Raw genomic sequence first — 25,305 nt, forward strand, 5'->3', positions numbered from 1 at the left:
AAAAATGACATATTTAAAAATATTGTACAATGTGACAGGCACATATTTAAAGAGTAAAATTTGATAAATTTTGAAACGTGTATACCTGTTAAAGCATCACAACAGTCAAGATAATGAACATATCCATATCACCCCAAAAAAAACACCCCCAAAGTTTACTTCTGTACCTTTGTAGTCGCCCCATTCTATCCCTCCCCACCTTCCTATCTCTAGGCAAACACAGATTTACTTTCTAGCTTAGTTTACATTTTCTTAAGTTTTATATAAATTGTATCAAACAATATAAACTCTTCATGGTTTTGCTCATTCTCTCAATATAATTACTCTGAGATTTATTCATATTATTGTATGTATCAAAAGTTGCCTCCTTTTTATTCCTGAGTAAATTTTATCATATAGATACACAATAGATAATTTATTTATCTATTCACCTATGGATGGACCTTTGGGTTGCTTCCAGTTTTTATCTTTGGCTTTGAAAATAAAGCTGCTAAGGCCAATTAGGGAGATTCAAGATGGCGGCATGAGAGGTGAGATGGAGAACTGTTCCCAAACCACAAATAGTAAAAAAATATAGTTAATTAATACAACTAATCCTAAAACAGCAACAAGAAAGAAGACTGAACCAGACTGCATATCGACCTCACAAACAGAGCAGACCTCACAAAACAGGGTAACGTACGAAAGCCTTAATCCAGTGGGACCCAAGCCCTTCCTCCACCCCAGCTCACTGGTGGGAGGAAGAGAAATGGAGCAGGGGAGGGGGTGGAAGCCTGGGACTGCTGAACACCCAGCCCTGGAGGTCTGCTTTGTGAGCAGAAACCTATATTGTGTGGTGCTCTGGAAGTTGGAGAGCTCGCACAGGCAGAGTGATTGAGAGACTGAGATTCTAGCTGTTTGTGGAGGAGGGGATCCACAGCTGGCCACTGTGTCAGAGGAAAGGCAGGCAGTGTGAGAGGCTTCCTGGCAGCAAGAGGGCTGCTGAAGGGGCGGGGTTTGTACGGAGCTTGCTGCCTGGGAGAGGGGAGAGCTGGACAAGGTTTTCTGGGCATGCTTGGCCCAGCTGGTTGGGAACTTTGAGGAGCTTCAGGCGCCCCATCCCCCTGACTGCCTACTCAGGTCCAAGGCCCCCCACTGTGAAATGCAGCCTGCTGTGCCTTCCTCCTAGCCTGCCAGCATGGTTCACAAACCGGCAGTCACTGCGCTGGTGTCAGGCCAGCCAGAGGGAGGCCCCGCCTACAACAGCTAGAGATGCAAAGCATAGAGGCTTACACCTGTGTGCTTGGCCTACTGGCTCTGACACTGGGGACAGGCACCACAAATGGGAATCAGGAAATAGATCTTTCTTCTCCCCAGGCACCAGCTCCGCTCCCTTATGACCCCCAACCTCACTCTAGGGATTGAGTAGCTCCAGAGACTGGAGCTTCTGGGCACTAGTGGGCACCACACAGAAATATGAAATGTCAAAAGAACATGGGCCAGACCAAAATCTCACAAGACCCAGAAAAACAACCAAATGAAACTGAATTCACCAGTCTTCCTGAAAGAGAGTTCAAAATAAAAATCATAAACATGCTTATGGAGGTACAGGAAAATATTCAAGAACTCAGGAACGAATTTAAGTCGGAGATTCAATCATTAAGATATTCCATATCTGAAATGAAACATACAATGGAGGGACTTAAAAGCAGATTAGACGTAGTAGAAGAGACCGTAAATGAAACAGAAATTAGAGAAGAGGAATATAAAGAAGCTGAGGCACAGAGAGAAAAAAGAATCTCTAAGAATGAAAGAATATTGAGAGAACTGTGTGACCAATCCAAACGGAACAATATTCACATTACATGGGAACCAGAAGAAGAAGAGAGAGAAAAAGGGATAGAGAGTGTCATTGAAGAGGTAATTGCTGAAAAGTTCCCTAATCTGGGGAAGGAGATAGTCTCTCAAGCCATGGAGGTGCACAGATCTCCCAACACAAGGGACCCAATGAAGACAACAACAAGACATATAATAATTAAAATGGCAAAGATCAAGAATAAAGACAGACTTTTAAAAGCAGCTAGAGAGAGAAAAAAGATCACAGACAAAGGAAAACCCATCAGGCTATCATCAGACTTCTCAACAGAAACCTTACAGGCCAGAGGGAGTGGCATGACATATTTAATGCAATGAAGCAAAAGGGGATTGAATGAAGAATAGTCTACCGTGCAAGGTTATCATTTACAATTGAAGGAGGGATTAAATAATTTTCAGATAAGCAAAAGCCAACAGAATTTACCTCTGACAAATCACCTCTACAGTGCATTTTGGAGGGACTCCTATAGATGGAAGTATTCCTAAGGCCAAATAGATGTTACCCAAGGGATAGATAAAGAGTACAGAATATGATTCATAACATACAAAGAATGGAGTAGGAAGAAAAAGGAAGAAAAAAAAATAACATTTAGGTTGTGTTTTTAATACCATATGAAATGAGTTAAATTAGACTGTTAGATAGTAAGGGAATTACCATTGAACTTTTGGTAACCATGAATCTAAAGCCTGCAATGGCAGTAAGTACATACCTATCGATAGTCAAGCTCATTGTAAATGGTCTAAATGCACCAATTAAAAGACATAGAGTTACTGAATGGATAAAAAAACAAGACCCATCTATATGCTGCCTACAAGAGACTCATTTCAAACCCAAAGACATACACAGACTGAAAGTAAAGGGATGGAAAAAGATATTTCATGTAACTAATAGTGAGAAAAAAGCAGTAGTTGCAGTACTTGTATCAGACAAAATAGACTTCAAAACAAAGAAAGTACCAAGAGACAAAAAAGCACATTATATAATGGTAAAAGGGTCAGTCCAACAAGAGGATATAACTATTATAAATATCTATGCACTCAACACAGTATCACCTACATATGTGAAACAAATACTAACAGAATTAAAGGGGGAAATAGAATGCAATGCATTCATTTTAGGAGACTTCAACACATCATTCACTCCAAAGGACAGGTCAACCAGACAGAAAATAAGTAAAGAGACAAAGGCACTGAACAACATATTAGAACAGATGGACCTAACAGACATCTACAGAACACTCCACCCAAAAGCAATAGGATACACATTCTTCTCAAGTGCACATGGACTACTTTCAAGAATAGATCATATATTATGCCACAAAAAAACCTCAGTAAATTCAAAAAGACTGAAATTATACCAACCAACTTCTCAGATCACAAAGGTATGAAACTAGAAATAAATTACACAAAGAAAACGAAAAAGCCCATAAACACATGGAAGCTTAATAACATGCTCCTAAATAATCAATGGATCAATGACCAAATAAAAACAGAGATCAAACAATATATGGAGGAAAATGACAACAATAACTCAACAACACAAAATCTGTGGGACACAGCAAAGGCCATGCTAAAAGAGAAATATATTGCAATACAGGCCTACATCAGGGAAGAAGAACAATCCCAAATGAAGAGTCTAAACTTACAATTAATGAAACTAGAAAAGGAATAACAAATGAGGCCCAAAGTCAGTAGAAGGAGGGACATAATAAACAGTAAAGCAGAAATAAATACAATTGAAAAGAATAAAACAATAGAAAGAATCAATGAAAGCAGGAGCTGGTTCTCCAAAAAAAAAAATAGATAAACCCCTAGCCAGACTTATCAAGAAAAAAAGAGAGTCTACACACATAAACAGAATCAGAAATGAGAAAGGAAAAATCACTACAGACACCACAAAAGCACAAAGAATTATGAGAGAAAACTATGAAAAATTATGTACTAACAAACTGGATAACCTAGAAGAAATGGACAACTTTCTAGAAAAATACAACCTTCCAAGGCTGACCCAGGAAAAAACAGAAAATCTGAACAGACCAATCATCAGCAACGAAATTGAATTGGTCATCAAAAAACTACCTAAGAACAAAATCCCTGAACCAGATAGTTTCACTGCTGAATTTTACCAAACATTTAGTGAAGACCTAATACTCATCCTCCTTAAAGTTTTCAGAAAAGTAGAAGAGGAGGGAATAATCCCAAACTCATTCTACAAGACCAATATCACTCTAATACCAAAACCAGGCAAAGACACTACAAAAAAGAAAATTACAGACAAATATCCCTGATGAACATAGATGCAAAAATACTCAACAAAATATTAGCACACTGAATTCAAAAATACACCTAAATCATCCATCATGATCAAGTGGGATTCATCTCAGGGATGCAAGGGTGGTACAACATTCGAAAATCCATCAATATCATCCAGTATATCAACAAAAAGAAGGACAAAAACCACATGATCATCTCCACAGACGCTGAAAAAAACATTCGACAAAATTCAACACCCATTCATGATAAAAACTCTCAACATAATGGGCATACAGGGCAAGTACCTCAACATAATAAAGGCCATATATGACAAACCCACAGCCAATATTATACTTAACAGCGAGAAGCTGAAAGCTTTTCGCCCAAGATTGGGAACAAGACAAGGATGCCCACTCTCCCCACGTTTATTCAACATAGTTCTGGAGGTCCTAGCCATGGCAGTCAGACAACACGAAGAAATAAAAGGCATCCAGATTGGCAAGGAAGAAGTCAAACTGTCTCTGTTTGCAGATAACATGATATTGTACATAAAAAACCCTAAGGAATCCACTCCAAAACTACCAGATCTAATATCTGAATTCAGCAAAGTTGTGGCATAAAAAATTAATACACAGAAATATGTTTTACTTCCTATATACTAACAATGAACTAACAGAAAGAGAAATCAGGAAAACAATTCCATTCACAATTGCATCAAAAAGAATAAAATACCTAGGAATAAACCTAACCAAGGAAGTGAAACACCTATACCCTGAAAACTACAAGACACTCTTAAGAGAAATTAAAGAGGACACTAATAAATGGAAATTCATCCCATGCTCTTGGCTAAGAAAAATTAATATTGTCAAAATGGCCATCCTGCCTAAAGCAAGCTACAGATTCAATGCAATCCCTATCAAAATACCAACAGCATTCTTCAATGAACTAGAGCAAATAGTTCTAAAATTCATATGGAACCACAAAAGACCCCAAATAGCCAAAGCAATCCTGAGAAGGAAGAATAAAGCAGGGGGAATTATGCTCCCTGACTTCAAGTTCTACTACAAAGCCACAGTAATCAAGACAATTTGGTACTAGCACAGGAACAGACCCATAGACCATTGGGACATAATAGAGAGTCCAGATATAAACCCAAGCATATATGATCAATTAATATATGATAAAGGAGCTATGGACATACAATGGGGAAATGACAGCCTCTTCAATAGCTGGTGTTAGCAAAATTGGACAGCTACATGTAAGAACATGAAAATGGATTATTGTCTAACCCCATACACAAAAGTAAACTCAAAATCGATCAAAGACCTGAATATAAGTCATGAAACCCTAAAACTCTTAGAAAAAAATATAGGCAAAAATCTCTTGCACATAAACATGAGCAAGTTCTTCATGAACATATTTCCCTGGGCAAGGGAAACAAAAGCAAAAGCAAAAATGAACAAGTGGGACTATATCAAACTAAAAGGCTTCTGTACAGCAAAGGACACCATCAGTAGAACAAAAAGACATCCTACAGTATGGGAGAATATATTCATAAATGACATATCTGATAAGGAGTTGACATCTAAATTATATAAAGAGCTCATGCACCTCAACAAACATAAAGCAAATAAGCCAATTAAAAAATGGGCAGAGGAGCTGAACAGACACTTCTCCAAAGAAGAAATTCAGATGGCAACAGGCACCTGAACAGATGCTCCACATCGCTAATCATCAGAGAAATGCAAATTAAAACCACAATGAGATATCACCTCACACCAGCTAGGATGGCCAACATCCAAAAGACCAACAACAAATGTTGGCGAGGATGCAGAGAAAGGGGAACCCTCCTACATTGCTGTTGGGAAAGTAAACTAGTTCAACCATTGTGGAAAGCAGTATGGAGGTTCCTCAAAAAACTAAAAATAGAAATACCATTTGAACCAGGAATTCCACTCCTAGGAACTTACCCTAAGAATGCCGGAGCCCAGTTTGAAAAAGACATATGCACCCCTATGTTTATCGCAGCACTATTTACAATAGCCATGAAATGGAAGCAACCTAAGTGTCCATCAGTAGATGAATGGATAAAGAAGATGTGGTACATATACACAATGGAATATTATTCTGCCATAGGAAGAAAACAAATCCTACCATTTGCAACAATATGGATGGAGCTAGAGGTTATTATGCTCAGTGAAATAAGCCAGGCAGAGAAAAACAAGTATCAAATGATGTCACTCATCTGTGGAGTATAAGAACAAAGAAAAAACTGAAGGAACAAAACAGCAGCAGACTCAAAGAACCCAAGAATGGACTAACCATTACCAAAGGGAAAGGGACTGGGGAGGATGGGTGGGAAAGGAGAGATAAGGGGGGAAAAGGGGCATTACAATTAGCACACATAATGTAGTGGTGCGGGGGTGGACACGGGAAAGTCAGTATATACAGAGAAGACAAGTAATGATTCTATAGCATCTTACTACACTGATGGACAGCGACTGTAATGGGGTATATGGGGGGGACTTGATAATAGGGGAGTCTAGTAACCATAATGTTGTTCAAGTAATTGTATGTTGACAATACCAAAATAAATTTTTTTAAATGTAAAAATAATAAATAAGTAAAGCTGCTATGGATGCTCATGTACAAGTCTTTGTAAGGACATGTGATTTCATTTCTCTTGAGTAAACTTCTAGGAGTGGAATGGCTGGCAATAAGGTAGATATATGTTTATACCCGAAACATGTATATATCTGTATTTGTATGTGTATATATGTATATACATGTATATGTATATATTCTAGCAAGGTACCAACAGTTTTCCAAAGTGATTGAACCATTCTATATTTCTGCCAACTATGCATGAGCATTTCAATTGCTCTATAACCTCCCAACACTTCGTATGGTCTGTCTTTTAAACATTAGACATTCTACTACATATGTAGTGGTAATTAATTGTAGGTTTATTTTGCATTCCTATAATGATAAGCAGCTTTTCATATGTCAACTTGTTTACGTATCTGCCCAATATTCTTTGTTAAAGTATTTTTACAAATGAGTTATCTGCCCATGTTTTCATGAAGAAGAAATTCTTAATTTTAATGAAGTCCAATTTACAAATGTGTAGTTTTGCAAATCATGCTTTTGATATCGCATCTAAGAAAATTTTGACTAATACAAGGCATAAATATTTCCTATGTTTTCATAGAAAATATTTACAGTGTAAGGTTTTACATTTAGATCTATTTTGAGTTCATTACTGTATATTATGGGCAGTATAGATCAAAGCTCTTTTTTTTGCATATGGATATCCAATTTTTCCATTACTATTTGTTCAAAATAAATCCTTTCTCCACAGAATTTCCCTTGCACTCTTGTCAAAAATCAACCGACCATAAATGCATAGATGTTATTTCTGGATGCTCTATTCTGTTCCATTGATCTAACTGCCTACTTTGGTGCCCACAGAACACCATTTTCATTACTGTAGTTTTATAATAAATCTTAAGGTCAGGTAAGAGAGGCCTCTATTATTTTTATCTTCCTTTTCAAAATTGTTTTGCCTATTTAGGTCCTTTGCATTTTTATATGAATTTTAAAATCAGCCTGAACCTGATAATTTCTAATAAGAAACCTGCTGGAGTTTTGATTGAAATTGCATTAAATCCGTAGATCAACTTGAGGAAAATGGACCTTATAGTGATATTGAATCTTCTAATCTATGAACACAGAATATCCTTGCATATATTTAGGTCTTTAATTTCACTCAGGAGTGTTTTGCAGTTTTCAGTGCAGAAGTATTGCATATATTTTGTTTGACTGATACTTAGGCATGTCATACTTTTAATGTTATTCTAACTATTTAAAAATTTTAATTTCCCTAATTGTATTCCTACTTAGGAATACAACACACACACACACTCACACACACATATAATATATATATATGTATGTATGTATGTATGTATGTATGCATGTATATATTTGAAGCCCTCAAATTTTCTAAACTCATTTATTAGTTATGGAAACTTTTTATAAATTTAATAGGATTTTCTACATGGATAATAATGTAATTTGAAGATAAAGACAGTTTTACTTCTTAAATTCATATCTAGATATCTTTTATATATTTTTTCTTTTCTTATTACAGTGGCTAATGGTTTCCAATTTACAGTGCTGAATAAATGAGCATGAACAACCTTGTCCTTTTTCTGATGTTAGGGAGGAAGCATTTGGTCTTTCACCATTAAGTCTCATGTTAGTTGTAGCTTTTTCATAGATGTCCTTTGACATATTGACAAAATTTCCTTCTTTTCAGCTTTCTGAAAGTTTTAACTAGGAAGGGGTGTTGACTTTTATTAAATGTTTTTTATTTATCTACTTAGATGTTCATACGATTTTTCCTTTTTAGTCTGCCAATATGCCACTGATTGACTTTCAAATGTAAAACAACTTTTCTTTCCCAGGATAAACCCCTCTTGGTCATAGTATGTCAAGTTTTAAAATTTATTATTGTATTCAATTTGCTAAAATTTTCAGAACTTTTTCATGTTTATGTGCATGAGGAGTATTGATCTATGATTTTCTTTTCCTGTAATGTCCTTGTCTAGTTTTTATTATCAGAGTAATGCTGGCCTCATAAGATGGTTGGGAAGTAGTCCCTCTTCTATTTTCTGGATGGGATGATGTGAAATCGGTATTATTTTATTCCTAAAATGTTTGGTAGAATTTTCCAGTGAAGTTAGTGAAACCATCTAGCCCCAGAGGTTTCTTTGGGGGAAGGTTTTCAACTAAAAATTCTGTTTCTTTAAGACATGTAGGACTATTCAGTTGCCTTTGCAAAAAGATTGTCAGTGTGTGCCCTTTAAGGAAATGGTCCTTGTTATCTAAGTTAGTAAATTCATTGGCACATGGTTATACAAAATATTCCTTTATTGACCTTTTAATAACTGTGTGATATTACCACTCACATTCCTGATACTGGTAATTTATGTCCTATCTCCTTATTTCCTGAACAGTTTGGCCAGACGTTTATCAGTTTCTTTGATCTTTTCCAAAAAACAGCTTTTGGCTTTATTTTCTCTATTTTCCCTTTTCTATTACATTGATTTCTACTTTATTACTATTCCCTGTCTTCTGATTACTTTGAATTGATTTTCTCTTCTTACTCTAGTTTTTAAACTGGAAGCTAAGGTCATTGACTTGATGTCTTTCATTTTCTAAAATAGACACTATAAATTTCCTTCTAGTAACTTTTTTAGCAGCATCCCACATTTTTTTATATGCTGTGCTTTTGTTTTCATTCAGTTCAAAATACATGCTAATTTCCATTTTGATATCTTCTTTGATTACTGGTTTATTTAGAAATGTGTTACTTACATCCAAATATTTGAGGGTTTTCCACAAAGCTACCTGCCAATAATCTCTAATTTAATTCTATTACGGTCACAGAATAATTTATAATACTTTTATTATGTCAAACACATTGAGACTTATTTTATAGCCAGAATGTAGTCTATTCTGGTAAATATGATCTTCACTTGAAATGATTATGTCTTCTGCTATTGTTGTGTGTGTAATTCTATAAGTATCAATTAGGTCAAATTAGTCACTAGTGTTGTTCTAGTCTTCTGTATCGTTACAGATTTTTTCCCACTTGTTCTACTAATTATTGAAACAGAAGATTTGTTATTGTTGACTGCAGTTGTATATTTTTAGTTTTATCAACTTTCATTTCATGGATCATGAAGCTAAGTTATAATTTGAACAAATGTATAAGATTATTATAGTTTCTTGGTTCATTAATTCTTTAATCATTATGAAATGATCCTCCTTATCCCTGGTTAATGTTCTTTATATTGAAGTTTACTTTGTCTGATATAGATTTAGCCACTACTTCAGCTTTCTTTGGATTAGTTTTATCATTGCATACATTTTTCCATGCATTTATTTTTAACTGGTTCCTGTGTTTAACGTTTAAAGTGTGTTTTTTTTAAGACTAACATATCGATGTATCTTGTTTTTTTTAATCTACTCTGACAACATGTTTTTTTTAAATGGGGTGTTTAGATTATTTATATTTAATGTGATTATTGATACAGTTAGGTATAAACCTACCATCTTATTTATTTTCTTTTTGTCCTATATGTTATTTGTTTCCCTTTTTCCACTTCATCTGTCATCTTTTGAATTGAGTATTTTTTTAAATGATTTCATTTTATCTACTTTTTTAGCTTGTTAGCTATAATTCTTGTTATATTATTTTAGCTTCAGAGTCTATCATACATATCTTTAACTTATCAGTTTACTTTCAATTGATATCATACCATTTGACAAATATGGTATAAAAATCTTTCTTCCATTTCTATTATTGTTATTTGTACTATTGCCTTCATACATTTTACTTCTACATGCTCTTATCTCTATAATGTATTATTTTTTGTTTTAAACAATAAATTATATTTTAAAGATACTTAAGTAATAAGAAATGAGATCTTTATTACCTATGTAGTTACTATTCCTAGTGCTTTTCATTTCTACCTGGTATCATTTTTCTTCTGCTTGTGGGACTTCCCTAAGTATTGTTCATTGTACAGATCTGCTGGTAATAAATTCTTTCAGTTTTTGAATATCAGAACTCCTTTTTTGCCTCAATATTTGAAAGCTATTTTCATTGGGAAAGGATTTCTATATTGACAGGTTTTTTTTCTTTTAGTATTTTAAAGATATTCTTCCACTCTTTCCTCACTCTTATTGTTGTCAATGAGAAATCTGCTGTCAGTCTTGCCTTTGCTCTTGTACATAGTATGTCTTTTCTTTTTGTCTACTTTAAAGATTTTCTCTTTATCACCAATTTTAAGCAACTTCATTATGATTTTCTCTGGTTTCTTGTCTATGTGATTTTTGTGTATGGAATTTGTGGACCTTCTTGGATCTGTGAGTTATAGCTTTCACAAAATTTGGAATTTTTCCAGACACCATTTCTTCTAGTATTTTTCTGTTCCCTACTTCTTATATTCAGAGATTAGGCAATAGGAAGTTTCTCAAATTTCACTGATGCTCTGTTAATTTTTTTCAATATATTTTCTCTCTGGCTTTCATTGTGAATAGTTTCTATTTCTATTTCTTCATCTTCACTAATATTTTCTTCTCTAACCTACCATTAGTCACATTCAGTATTTTTTTCATTCATACATTGGAGTTTTCATCTCTAGAAATTTCATTTGAGTCTTTTTATATCTTCCATGTCTCTATTTAACATCTTCAGTCTTTCCTCTAGCTTCTTGAATATACAGAATACAATTATAAAAACTGTTTTAACATCCTACATATTAATTCTATAATCTGTGTCATTTCTGGGTCAGTTACAATTGATTGATTTTTCTCTTTATTATAACCCTGAACTAAGCAAGCTGAAGCAACCCTGGTTCCATAGTTATGATAATGACAATGTTTGGCCTTGTCATTATCATTGAAAGTTAACTTTTGGTGTGCATCCAGTTTACAGCACTGATTCTACCCCAGAAATCTTGTTACTTACTCCACATACAGCACCATATCAAACTGGGACTTGCTTTGGATTTGTTTGCCCCTCCTTGTGAACTGCTCTTAGATCCTACTAGCACTGGCCAGTTTGCATGATGCCAAGTTACTGTCTCCATCTCCCTTCTGCCCAAATTTCTTGACTAATGTTGGACTGAATTTGACCTACAGGCAGTATAACACTGTAGCTAAGAGTGGGTTACAGAGTCTGACTACTTGAGTTTGCATTCCTCCCAACCACTTAGTAGATATGATCTTGAGTAAGTGACTAATTTGTTTGTACTTCAATTTTTTCATGTGTAATAGTAATAATGATAACTATCTTATCAGGTTGTTATTAGAATTAAATGTGACCATATGATATGAAGAAATTATTAGTGTCTGTCTCAAACTTTTTGTTGTTGTTGTGAGAGTAAGAGGTACAGCTACGATTTACACCTGGGAATCTGACTCTGTAGATAACACTCTAAACCGTTATGTGATATTCTAGTACCTGCTGAAAAATATGCTTTGTATGTTAGAGAAAATGTCTTTTTGCATTTGTTGCTGGGCTACTTTCTGTGGTACCTAAGTGCTCTGGTTCTGGTTTCAGCCCTAAGCATATCTTAACTGCCTATCCATCCAGAAAGAGTTGGGTAATAGCTTTCTACGTCTTAAAGTGCAGTAGGACTGGTTTCCACCAACACTAGGTGAAATCAAAAGACAAATGAGCAAGAAAAAAGAAAGCATTTATGAAATAATATTTCCAGACTGTTGGAGATAAATCAACTTTCTTCCTCATTATTAATTTTTTGTCCTAAATCTATTTTTCACTTTTACTATTAGCTTCCCAAGTCAGAAAAAAACAAACAGGAAGGACACTTTTGGTAACTCAAAAGCCATCAGGTTTTTGTATGCTTGATTTTCTCTCATATCTCAAGATTTCATATTCAGGAAATGGATAAAAGGTTTGAAATGTACACAGAACATTAAAATTTTAAATAAACAATTAAAATGGATATAAAGAAAGGAGTTCTAATAATTATGGAGTAAAGCAGCAGCTTGTACACAACATAGACACACATTGAAGGCCAATATTTTACTTTAAAAAATATGTAAGAAACACTATCAAATTAAGTAACATTGTCAGGCTTATTTTAGATTAGAAAATTAACATTGATATCATGAATACAAATTTAAACACCTAATGTATATTTCATCTAAGCTGGGAGGCATAATTTTACTGTTCAGAAATCTTGAAATTAGCATTTATTATTTTGAGCCAAATAGCTCATAAGCATTACCTTTTCTGTAGGATTAGTTTATATCCTTCTAGTGATATTCCTTCAGCAGCCTTGATTCTGATTGGATGACCAATGCCCAGGCAGCCCTGAGTTATTGCTCGGCTCAGGATCATTCCAGTCTTCCAATGAATAGAGAGAGGGGAGAAAGGTCTAAATAAGTTAAAAGAACCAGAAAATTCAACAATGTGTCACAAATAGTGAGGTCATTATGCCTGGATAACCCTGGGTATTAACAGTTGCTGAAAGTGAAACACTACCCACAACTTAGCAGTCAGCGAGCCCTGCTCAGAATCAGTGATCTTCTGTCCTACAAGAGTGGCGTTTTACAGTTCAGCACAAAATAAAACAGACCTTGATATCTTCATCTGTCCTTTTTTTCTGTGCATATTTCACAGTACAACGATTTGGGATCCATCATGTGTCACTTGTTATAGTTATAACTACAGAGGTTTATTGAAATATGTATGCACAGAAGTAAAGTCCAGTGACTGAAAAGATTGAAACAAATCCTTAAACTTCACAACAATTTAAAGTTTTACATAGGATCTAAATGCAATGGGTTAAACATTTTAAGGTGACTTATGAACTGCTTTTATATTAAATGTTAGGATTCTCTGATAAGAAAATTGGTTGAGAGTATTGTTTGAATGTCCTTTTAACAATTTTCTTACTTAGTGAATCAACACAACATTTTAAATAAGTGACAATCACTGAAGAATTTATTTACACGCATTGAGGATTTATGGTATGTGAAATTCTCCATCAACAGGTGAAAAGATTATTTTGATAAAGGGATGAGGATATCCACTCTAAAAAGGCTTTCAAAAAAATTTTTTAGCATATAACTTTTACTTCTCATGTATTTGTTGTGTGGGAAAGAAATATATGGTAACTTAGGGAAAGTATTTTGTTTTAATTTTGGTTCTTATAAGCCCTGAATGGAATCCTCATTTGAACATGAAATGGAGCTAACTACTTGGGGTGAGGAAAAAGAATCACCATTTATTGAAGAGTTGCACATATATACCAGGTACTGTGCTTAAATTCACAAATGCTTTCTCATTTAATCTGTACAGTAACTGTGCAAGACAGATAGAACTAACTTCACTTTATAACAAGGAAATGGTGGTTCAGGACAGCTAAATAACTTTCCCAAAGTCACACAAGGATTCTAATTCTGTCTATTCATCTCCAAAACCCATACTCTTTTCAGTAAGCATTTCAATTATTTTTGAGGAAATTTTAAGCAATTATAGGTTTCTGATATGAAATTATGGAAACAGATACCATGGAATTACAGAATATGAGATCTAGGGAAACACCTTCCATAAGAACTGATCCAACTCTTTTCAGATGAGAAGGTAAGTCATACAGTATATGACTTACCTGAGATGTTAAACCTAAAACAATCCATCATGCTCATAAATTGGTTAAATACAGAGCAGTGTAATATATAGCACATTGAAGAGGGATAAATTTTGAACTCAGGAAGACCAAGAATCTTTCTCTGCTGATTACTAGCCTCAGTTTTTTTCAACTGTATAATAAAAGCCTGCACAGTTATTATAAAATTAAATGAGATAATAAATGTGTCTGTCAGATGTAACATATAGCATATGTTTAACAAAAGACAGATATTATTATTAAATTAGAAACAAATATAACTTACAAAGGGCTAAAAGTTATTAGTCTCCAGGTTGGAAGCAGATGTAAGAAATATCTCATATCACCTCATTCTGCCTTGGGTTATGAGATGAGTAATATCTCTAAGCACACTTGCATCTTAATTACTCTAAATTTAACTCTCAGAGGATCAAAAAATGATAGTAAAGGGCAATCCAAAATTTCATTTGAGAAAACAGTTTCAACTTCCCCTCCTCCCAAACTAAGTAGCAGGACATTGATTGAGTGACTCTGCACCCATGGAAGAAGCACAAAGCAGCAAAAACAGCCTACAGTTAGGGGGTAACGGGAGGCACAAGAAGGGTAGATACAAACTGCATCATTTCTTCCCAGACATAAATATTTGGTGGCAAATAAAAAATATCTCAATAGTAAGAAAGAAGAGGAAGGCAATTATATGTTCTGTTTAAATCAGATTTTATAGTATAAAGTAAAAAATTAAATAGTGCCAATACATAGGTATAAAATGTCTTAGGCACTGTTCACATTTTATACTCAGGGATTTCTTTTAAAACTGTTCTTACAAAGACATTTGCTGGCATTATATTGTGCTAATCCACTGGGCTCTGAGAAACTCAATGCTGAAGACTAAGGAGTAGAACAGAATGAGATTCAGACAAATATGAAAATGGTGAGTTGGTGGACTGTGCATTAGCTGTATGCTGCGTTTAAATTCCCTCTGGAATACAAACTAACCAACATATCCAAAAGTGAACAGAATGCTCACGTGGGGATTTACAGAAGTCCTCTGCTCTAGACAAAATAAGAACAGAGAAGCAGTATTCATAATAGTCAACAATTTATCATGCTGTCACTTGCATGCTTGTGTGCATGAGGGTACCAGGAGCTGGAAAGCCTGGCGAGCCAGCCACCTAGCATGGGAAATCAGTCAGGGAGAACAGACACTCTTGGGTACCTTCGTGATCAGCCACACACTGGCTGCAGGCCACAGGGTTGACCGTGCTACCTGACTTCCGCTGCTTGCTTCACTACTTGAGAAGCTCCACTTTCTGATGAAAACAGAGGCATGAAGGACAATATTGGGGTCCACCTGAGCCAGGAGAAGAAGTATGTGACTTTAACTTGTAGTCTGAAAGCTAAATATTCTTAACACACTTATCCAAAATAAATTATCCTAGATCATTGTTTCTGATTGGAAGGTATCTTATGAAACAGTGGAGCTCAATCTCATTTCATTCAACTCGATTGATATTTGTTGAGCTCTGATATGTGAGGTCCCAGACTATGTAGCATGGGACATTATAAAATATGTTTTCTGTTCTAAAGAAACAACAACTGGGGCAATAACACACACATACACATAAATTCATGTTAAGCTCCATAGGAATGATTAAATAATTCCTAAGGTATGCAAAGAATGGTAGGCTCATTTCTGCTGGAGCAATAAAAATTGGAGCATCTTGAAAGAAGTAACATCTTACCTTATCCTTAGTTTGACAGGAATAATGAAGGATAAAAAAGGCATTCCAAGCAAAGGCAAGGAAATACAATCAATGTGTCTTAGTATTTGTTGGTAGGCTCACAGGGTAAATCTTATCAAACCATAGAAGGAGTCAAGTGTAAGTGTAAGGCTATAGAGTTAGATGTCAGTAGGAAGCTAGTGAAATCTTTCAAGCAGGAGGGACTGGATGATAGCAGATTTTAGTAAGGTTGATCTGGCAAGGGTAGACATAGCAGATTGTAGAATGGAGATATTAAGGGCAAGGAGAACAGTTGGGAGTCTGCACAATCTCCTAAGAATAAAGGGATATGAACTGAGAATTTAATGACAGTTGTGGCAATGGGCAGGGGGGACCAACTGGGGAAACACAGCATCGGTGTCTCCCATGTTTATTATCATAGGTAGTGTGCACCTTGAGCATTTCTCATTTAAGACTTAATTGTCATATTGACAGGCATTCATAGAACCTGTAGAAATTCTACTATTTCATGTTTAGTAAACTTTATCTCCTAACATGATCACTCTGTTGAGTAATCATGCTGTTTTTAAATACAATATTTATTTGATTAGAATTATCGAACTATACTAATTTATGCTTTAAACCCAATAAATGATGTTGCCTCAATAAGTTTAAATTATTTTCTAATACTAAAAAGTCTATTCTAAATCTGTGCTAATAATAGATATTTGTTAAGCAGCAAATGATTTCTAAAGTGCAAAAATTGAATGATAATTTAAAAGGTAATATTTTACAAATGTGATCAATTACAAATGGGTACAACTAATACATATGGTAATTATTCTGTAATAAAAGTTACTACTCAAGAGAAGAAAATGTCCTATGACCCCAATATATGAAAATAAATTTAAAGAATACAGCAACCACACCACATAAGAAGATCTGACTTCTAGCTTTTTGATTCTATATTTCCCAGTTACCCAGTAGTGGCTGGATTCTTGAAGGGAATCCCCCACAGGTCCTGAACAATGATAAACTATATTCTACTAATCCATCCACCACAGGACTCGGCATTTAAAATAGCACTCTTACTCAACCTCCCCACTCCAAGTTGCCATCACACTCAAAACTCTCCTCTGCAACCGGGAAGAAGATTGTTTTGACTGGAATTAGTCAGACAGAAGAACCGTACTGCCAACTGCTTCTTTGTATAGCACCTGCTGCCAGCGCCTAAATTCTTGTTATCTCCACAACATGGTTTAATCTTTTAACAGTTGGCTTATTGGTGAAGAGCGAAGGGGTCCTTTGTGTCTGCCTTGGGTTGGCACCCAGTATTAACACCATGCTGTTCTTTGAGAGAGATTTTGCTGGACGGTTCCCAAGTGATTCTACATAGACAGACACAGCCAGGCCCACTAACTCAGCTTCATTTAATGTTATTAAAAAAAAGAAAAAATCCTGCCAAGTCTGGGGTTCTGATACACTGAAAACTGACAATGGCTGTTAAATTTCTCTTCATGACATCACCTTTTTTCTCTTCAGTTTAATCTGATAGCTTAGCTTTAGACCAAACATTTATGAAGGTGGGGAAGATTAAAAACTGTGAAAATTGGAATTTAGAAAAGAAAAGTGCTCTGACAACCTGAAACAAAATATGCCCTGTGTACATGCACACACACACAGACATGTGTATATAGAAGCATTTATGTTGAGGCTGTTCTCTAACTTCATACCATCATATATATCATCAGAACCTTTGGAGTCCTGTTGAGAATCAAAAGAAGAAATTTTCTTTTATCTTTTTGAATATATATATGTACCCTTTAAATGACCGTTATGGTTTTGCTTGTCTGAATAACTGCTGATGCAGAAGATGCCAACAATAAAAATGATGAATACACATGCTGGCTCTACTAAAACCTATTGTTTAATTTCCTTAACTCAAATCATTAATGAAAATGGAGTTGCCTTCAGTAGTCCTAGCAAATTCAAAATAATAAAAGAACCACTTACGATCTTTTCTTGCAGATCTACTGAGGAACAAAATGCAAGGCAATGATATTTTTCTTGAAAGGAAAAGCTCATAGATCATAACTTTTATTCTAAACAAATTGTTTACTTACTATATAGAAAGAAGATTTTTCACTTTTGACAGTGAATTTAGGGCCAAGATAAATGATTTGATATACAAATTAAAATCACAGCTGTAAGAAATGTTATAAAATGTTCTCTTCTCTCTTTTCTCATGCTCACTTATTGTTTCTGTCCTCTAAATCTGTAGCTGATAAATCAACCTACCTCAAAGGCCATGAACTGAAAACATTTGAAAGCAGAAAATACCAGCAGGTACCTAGTTATGCAACCAAACAAATATCTAAGGCAAAATATCTAAGATCTAAGTATGTACTCCTAATATAGCTTCCAATTATTGGTCTAAAATTAAGGAAGGGACTTGGGATGTTATTTAAAGTCCTGTGTCCTAATCTAATGGCAATATCAGTTCAGAATTTAAATTAAAATTTTATTTTTCCTTATGATAATTTATTTCTAGAAAGTATTATTTCTGAATGACTTGTTTCAATGAAATAGGATAATAAAGAACTATTTGCCTTTTCCCTGCCTCCTTTGTGACATACAGAATAACACATTAAGCTAGCATCCATGACTGTTGAACTTACAAGTTAACATGTAACAAGTATACCATAATTCAAAAATCAAAACTTGGTGCTTTTCTTGCTGTTTTCCATACCAAAAGTTGCCACTAATTTCCTACTGATGTCTGATTGTACCAAAAGGATAGGATCAAAATAAATTTTCTTTTTATTTTGGCAGAATATATGACCTTCCAAACACTGGAGTCCATTTTTCTGCTATATTTTCCCAAACCAGCCATGCCTCAAGCTATTCTCATGTATTGTTTTTATTATATATTAACTACCATGAAGTTTAAATCTCATCCATTTCATGAAAACATATAATTTTATGGCTCTTAAACTGAGACAACCTAAAAATTAGTTGACAATTTAAGTAACAATAGACAACAGCTAAAACTTGTATCTGACAAATTGTCCATTTGTATTAGATTCCAAATCTTTTTTTGAAATGGATAAAAGAGCATCAGGTTGTAATTGTCAGGGTTATATCTGTCTCCCACAATACTAATAGGGGTTATATTTTCAAATTTTTCTCTGTAAGAATGGTTTTTACTTGTCAATAGGAGATTTAAAAGAATAGTCAGGGATTGGGGACAGATATGTCTATCTCAAGCCAGTTTTAAAACATATGCATCAAGAATATCGGCTTTTGCCTCCCCACCTCCCCCACCCCTGGTGTGACCCTCTTAGTGCTTTCTTTGCCACAGTGAGCATCAGGATTCTACAACAAAATGCCCTATAGATATCCATCGCCTCTGCCAGAATGTCTTCCTCAAAGTGCTCCTTTTCGGGTTATTAAGTTACTATTTCCAAAGCACCTCTCTGTGTATAATTAGTGACACTTCTCTGAAAGAATTTTAAAGGTTTCATAACTAAATGAGCACCATTTTATTGAAAGCTTGTCTTTATCAAATCTTTACTTTCTTATACTGCTATTTTGGTTGAACTAAAATTTTACTCAAAACCTATTTCTTCTTCTAAAAATATAATAGTGAGCAGACTTCTTTTTAAGATGCAAGTTTTCTCATTTTCACTGAATCATTAGAATCAGTTAATGATTAACTAACTGTAAATTGATATCATTTCATTTTTCAACATTAGAAAATATAGTTATTAAAGTACTACATTGGCATAAAATAAAAAAGAAAACTCTACTTTGGGTTCTTTTCCTCTAATGATCCTTTGATAGATATCCTTTTGATTTCTGCTGAATATAAGTAATGAATTCAATTCCATTTAGCCAACTCTTAGCAGCTAAGTACTGCGGCACAGACAAGGATGAGCAGAATGCCCATTGCCCTAGAGGACTTTCTAATTCTAGCAGGGAGGAAAAGACAAGGACCTCCTGAGTTACTTTCCTATCATCAGGATCAAATCAGATCTTGACTCTTCTTGAATGTTCTCAATGACTCCTCGCTTTCCACAGAACAACATCCAGAATCCCTCATTGAATTAAGATCCTTTGTGATCTGATTCCAATATTCTCAGGGGAAGCTACCATTTTCCCCATTCTACCGCAGTGTGATCTGAAATGTGCCCAAACTTGGAACACTGGTTGACTTTGAATCATGAAAAAATGTTTTAAGAAAATCAGCATCAAGTTCAATGCCATTATAAATGGCACAGAATGGGTGCAATGAGAGTATCAAAGGCAGAATCATTATATCTGGTTTGGGACTGGGGTTGGGTAAAGAAAGATTTCATAGAGCAGGCACACATCAGATAAGGCTAGAAAGATGTACAGGATTTCAATAAGCATTTATTGAATGCCAACTATATGCCAGACACTGTGCTAGAATATAGCACAAGGGTGATGAAGAAGGCTGGGGGTGGTGACAAACAAAGAAAGGTTGAATTCCAGGCAAATGGACCCACATGGACATAATAACAGAAATCATGGAGTGCTTTTCAGAAAACAACAAATGAACAATCTAGCCTGGCTAATACACAAAGAACATACTAGAGAAAAACAGGTTTTAGCTAAATTTTAGAAACCATTCATCAGAAATGTATTGTACACATGCCCTAAATTCAAGACTTTGTGCTATCATTCTGGAATACAAAGATGAGTAAGATATAACATCTACATCCAAAGAATTCTCAATTTAGTGCAGGAGAAAGACACAAAAGCAAAAGTCTATACCAACCCCCACCTCCCCCACCCCCGCCAAACTCTAAGAACAATTATCAAAGGACACAGAAGGAGCTCTGAGAACACAAAATAATTTGAGGTTAATTCCCACTGGAGAATATGAGGCCTCATGAAAGAAGTTGAATAAAGCCCTAAAAGGCAGTGGGATGTGAATCTCAGGCAAGAACAGCACATGCCATGGCACAGGCATATCAAAGTGATAAGCATACTAGGGAACACAGTTCATTAGCTCTGACTGTAGTACAGGGTACAAAGAAGATCAAGAGCAAGGAGAAGACTGGAAAGGCAAGTTGAGAGTAGAAGAAGAATGCAGATGGATCATGGAGATACTGAAGGCCAGATGAGGATTTGGAATGTCAGTAGGGAACAGCCAGGCATACAAGTTATTTGAGCAAGAACATAGTGTTACAGCAGAGACTTAAAAAAGAATGCCAATAGGGTCAGGACTGTGGTAAATAAATCTTAATGTCAAATTAATATAAAATATAAAAAGCATTAATTCTTAGTATAACATTCAACTTACATTTTATTTTCTAAATTTGTTCAAAACCACACAGGATTAGAAATAATTATTTATTTTATTTATAACTTATACTATTTAGATTCATAAATGCCCTGAAACAACTAATGCTTTCAGTATCGATGTTGCTGTAACAGGTTGAAGTTAAAAAGTAACAGGTTCAGACAATGTGTCTTTTGCATTGTCTCTTAGAAATGAAGATCCCAGACCAATTAACAGGAAGTCCTACTTTGGGTATCTCTATCTCTATGGGTGCTTTTTGGTTTTGATTTTATGAGTTCAAAAATTAAAGATTATGCAGCTGAAATGAACAACAACCCTACATAATTTACCAACAGAGAAAAGCAAAAGAATTCTTCTTTGGAGACATGTTTAAAATGCTTTTCATAGTCAGAGAAAAACATTCTTTACTGGCAAGTAAATTTCTAAGTGTAAATTAATAATGTACCTTCTGGAATGGGTTGTCATGAATTGAGTTTTCTAAAGAACTTGTGTTCCTTAGATACATTGACCTATAGAGCAAATAGATCAGATCCTGAAGTACAGAGAGACAATAGCCATCTTAAAGACTTTCTTAAACAACTCCAACTTATTAATACAGTTGGTATAAAGAAAATGTGCTAGGTTTCACTTACATGTGGAACCTAAAAAAACAAAACAAACAAACAAATAAAACAAAAACAGACTCATACACACACAGAAAACTGGTGATAGCCATGGTGGGGTGGATGGGTGAAGTGGGCAAAGTGGGGTAAAATTAGAGAGGATGTTTGATATCTTAATCTGGGTGATGGTTATATAAATATATACACATGTCAAAATTCATCAAGCTGTATACTAAGATTTTTGCATTTTACTGTATGTACCTCAATATTAAAAAAAGATAATATGCTAAACAGTAGTACTTAAATGACATAATTCAGGTAGAATTTTTTTAAGTAAGAATGCTATATATTGGTTTAGTTTTAAAGTGCTTAATTTATTACCTGGAAGTAAAGAATAATACTTGCCCCAATGTTTGTAAAATAATTTATAGTTTTCAAAAAAAATTTCACAAATATCCCCTCAGTTACCATGCATTGACAGAAGGTCCATAAAATAGTCTTATTAGATACAAAAAGTCATTCTAACCTTGTTCTGTAGGAAATGGTTCTCCAAGCCCACCTTTTCAAATTGATCAGGTATCTGTTGACTGGTACTGTCGAAATTAATTGGAAATCCCTCACAAACTTCCCAACTACAAAAAATTAAATATTAAATTATTTTTGTTAGAATAAAATTTAATTTTAATACTCTTTAATCTACTAGGATAATAATTTATGTATCTTATACTCTACTAGTGAGAGAAAAACCAATGTTTAGATCTTAATATTATTAAACAGAAATTTGTAAAGTACTTTTATATCTATAATTGGGAAAGGAAGGCATGTTTTTACTTTGCAATTATTTATGATATTAGGGGATTCCATGCTTAATTAATGATTAATAGAACAAAGAAAAAATTATTTTTAATTTTACAGAATCCCTCATAGTGGAGAGCATCTTCACTGTTAAATTTATATTCTAAATACATAAGGACTATGAGTAATAGAAGATGTCATTATACTTATAATGGTTGTGTTAAGCACATTAGTTTGGTATTTTTAAGAGAGCCTTATGAGGCAGCACAGTCTAGTGGGCAAATGGACAAACCACAAACTAGAATGCTTGGATTTCATTCTTAGTTCAGCCAAATCACTTATTTTAAAAGTGATCCAATCTGTACCCTAAAGAAAATTACCTGGCTCAAATTGATGTTACAACATACCACATGTTCAACAACATGCCGTTCAACAGAAACCAGTTCTGAGACTGGTAATAGTATTTTTTTCAATATCATGGAAAATAAAAGTATGATTATGATTACTAAGATTTCAAATGATCCACTTTAGAGTACAGAAAGAAAATTCAAATGGAATCCAAAAATTAGGTAAATTATTTCCAAATTAGTTTGTGTTCAAAGTTTCACATTGTTATTATCAGGGACCTAGATCTAATTTGAATAAACTCAACAGAAGATTATTCACTGCACCTGGAGAAGTAAAATTAAGAAGGAATACATGAATTAAAAATTAAAATCCATGCTAAAAGTTGAAGGGAAAAGGCCTAGGCAAATTTAGACCTTTTGGAGAAAGATTATTATGCATGAAATACATATTCTTATAAAAAAGAATGCTGGTGAAATACTTTCTCTCTATAAAGAACAAGACAAAACATTCAAATCTTGCTGGGAAAGTATAGGCAGTCATTGTGGGTGGGGTAGAGTTGTTGTTTAAACAACCTTGGAAGATCAAAGAGTTTGTCTTTCTAGACGTATTTAGCAGTAGGTGGACATTAGCTAGACTGAGTCGCCTCATTAGATCGCTTTTGGTCCTCTGGATTTGATCTCTACTTCAGCCTTTTCACCTATATATATTAAGGAAAGTTGTAATTTAGGCTAGATAGGACCTTACAGATAGATCACCTAATCCAACACAGAGTCAGTATTGGGCTGCAATGTCCAACAAGGTATCCACTAGCCACATACTCCTATTTAAATTAAGCAAAATGAAAAATTCAGTTTCTCAGTCACATTAGTCACATTTCAGGTGCTCAGTAGTAATACAGTATGTTTTCATCATCACAGAGAGTTCTGTTGGACAGTGCTGGGTAACTGCTAGGCCATTAGTTCTTACAAAAGACAATCTGGGTTAGAATCCTGGCTCTATCATGTACCAGTCTTGTGACTGGACAAATTGCTCTCTGTGCCTCAGTTTCTCTCTCTCTAGAAAATGGAGCAATAATAGGAATTAATAAGATTAAAATGATTGTTTTGAAGATTACATCAATTCTTACCCAATTTATTTTAGAACTGTGCTTGGCCTGTGATCAACACTTAGTAACTGCTGGGTTTTTTTATTTACAGATAAGAAACTGACACCCATCTGCTCATAGACGATCATTAGCAGAGATGCCCAGACCTTCTAATTCCTGCTCTTCTCACTGCCAAGCTTCCAGCATACTACTTTCGTTCTTAATTTATCATCATTAAATGAAATGCTTAAATATGAACACTTACATGAAAAAAAAATCATTTAATATTTTAATGATTCAATTCAAAACTATTAATTTAGAGAATCCACTAAAAAGTTTTTACATTTCAAATAAAATTGTTAACTCTGCTAAGCAGAAACTTTAGTCTGCTCGTTGCTCCGAAGGCTTTTTAATACTCAAGGAAAGTTAATTGTAAGGCTTTTAGGCACTAGGTGTTTATATCATAAAGTAAGTCAACAAAATAAGTAATTGCTTGTTTAAGATAATTCGAAAAACATCTTTCAGTGTTTCAATCTCTCACTCTGGGAAATCTGAGTTAGATGATTCAGATTACTTTAACAAAGCACACGTAAATTTACTTGTCACATCCAGGTAGCAGAATAGCATTAGGATCCAAGAAGGTTTTATATGCAACTGTCATGCCACCTCTGGCATATGCAGTCACCTGGTCAAAGGTTAAACCCAGAACAGGGTTTAGGGGAGATCTGAAAAATGAAAAAAAATATCAAAGCTATTTACAAAATAATACAAACAATGAAATTTGAGCACAAGTAAATAAAACATATAATATCAAAGTCTAAAAAAATCTAGAAATAAGTGAATTTCCTGTTATACAGCACAAATTTTGGTGTCCTACACTGACATCAAAATGCACATTTGAGTTTATTTGGCTGATTTATAATATACCAAAGGTAGTTACAACACATGCAATTTAAAAAAATCTTTTCAATAATAAAAATGAAGCATTTAGTTAATAAAAACCAATTGTCATTCATGTAATGTTCATTTTCCATGTATAATTACAACACACCCTTAATAATCTTTGAAGCTAGTAATTAACTGAATTCTTAATATTTAGCTACAAACA

General features: G+C 34.4%; 1 protein-coding gene across 1 annotated transcript in view; it reads right to left on the minus strand.

Moving 5' to 3' along the window:
• Positions 1-25,305, minus strand: part of DCDC1 (doublecortin domain containing 1) — a 496,388-nt gene that overhangs the window by 207,435 nt on the left and 263,648 nt on the right. Inside the window, exons 15-18 of the mRNA XM_073216357.1 lie at positions 24,797-24,922; positions 22,497-22,602; positions 15,535-15,669; positions 12,936-13,054 (exon numbers count right to left, since the gene is read on the minus strand). Coding sequence (XP_073072458.1) covers positions 12,936-13,054; positions 15,535-15,669; positions 22,497-22,602; positions 24,797-24,922 — 486 coding nt within the window. The remainder of the gene's footprint in view (positions 1-12,935; positions 13,055-15,534; positions 15,670-22,496; positions 22,603-24,796; positions 24,923-25,305) is intronic.

The sequence above is a fragment of the Manis javanica genome, chromosome 11 (genome assembly GCF_040802235.1).
Source record: "Manis javanica isolate MJ-LG chromosome 11, MJ_LKY, whole genome shotgun sequence".
NCBI lineage: Eukaryota > Metazoa > Chordata > Mammalia > Pholidota > Manidae > Manis > Manis javanica.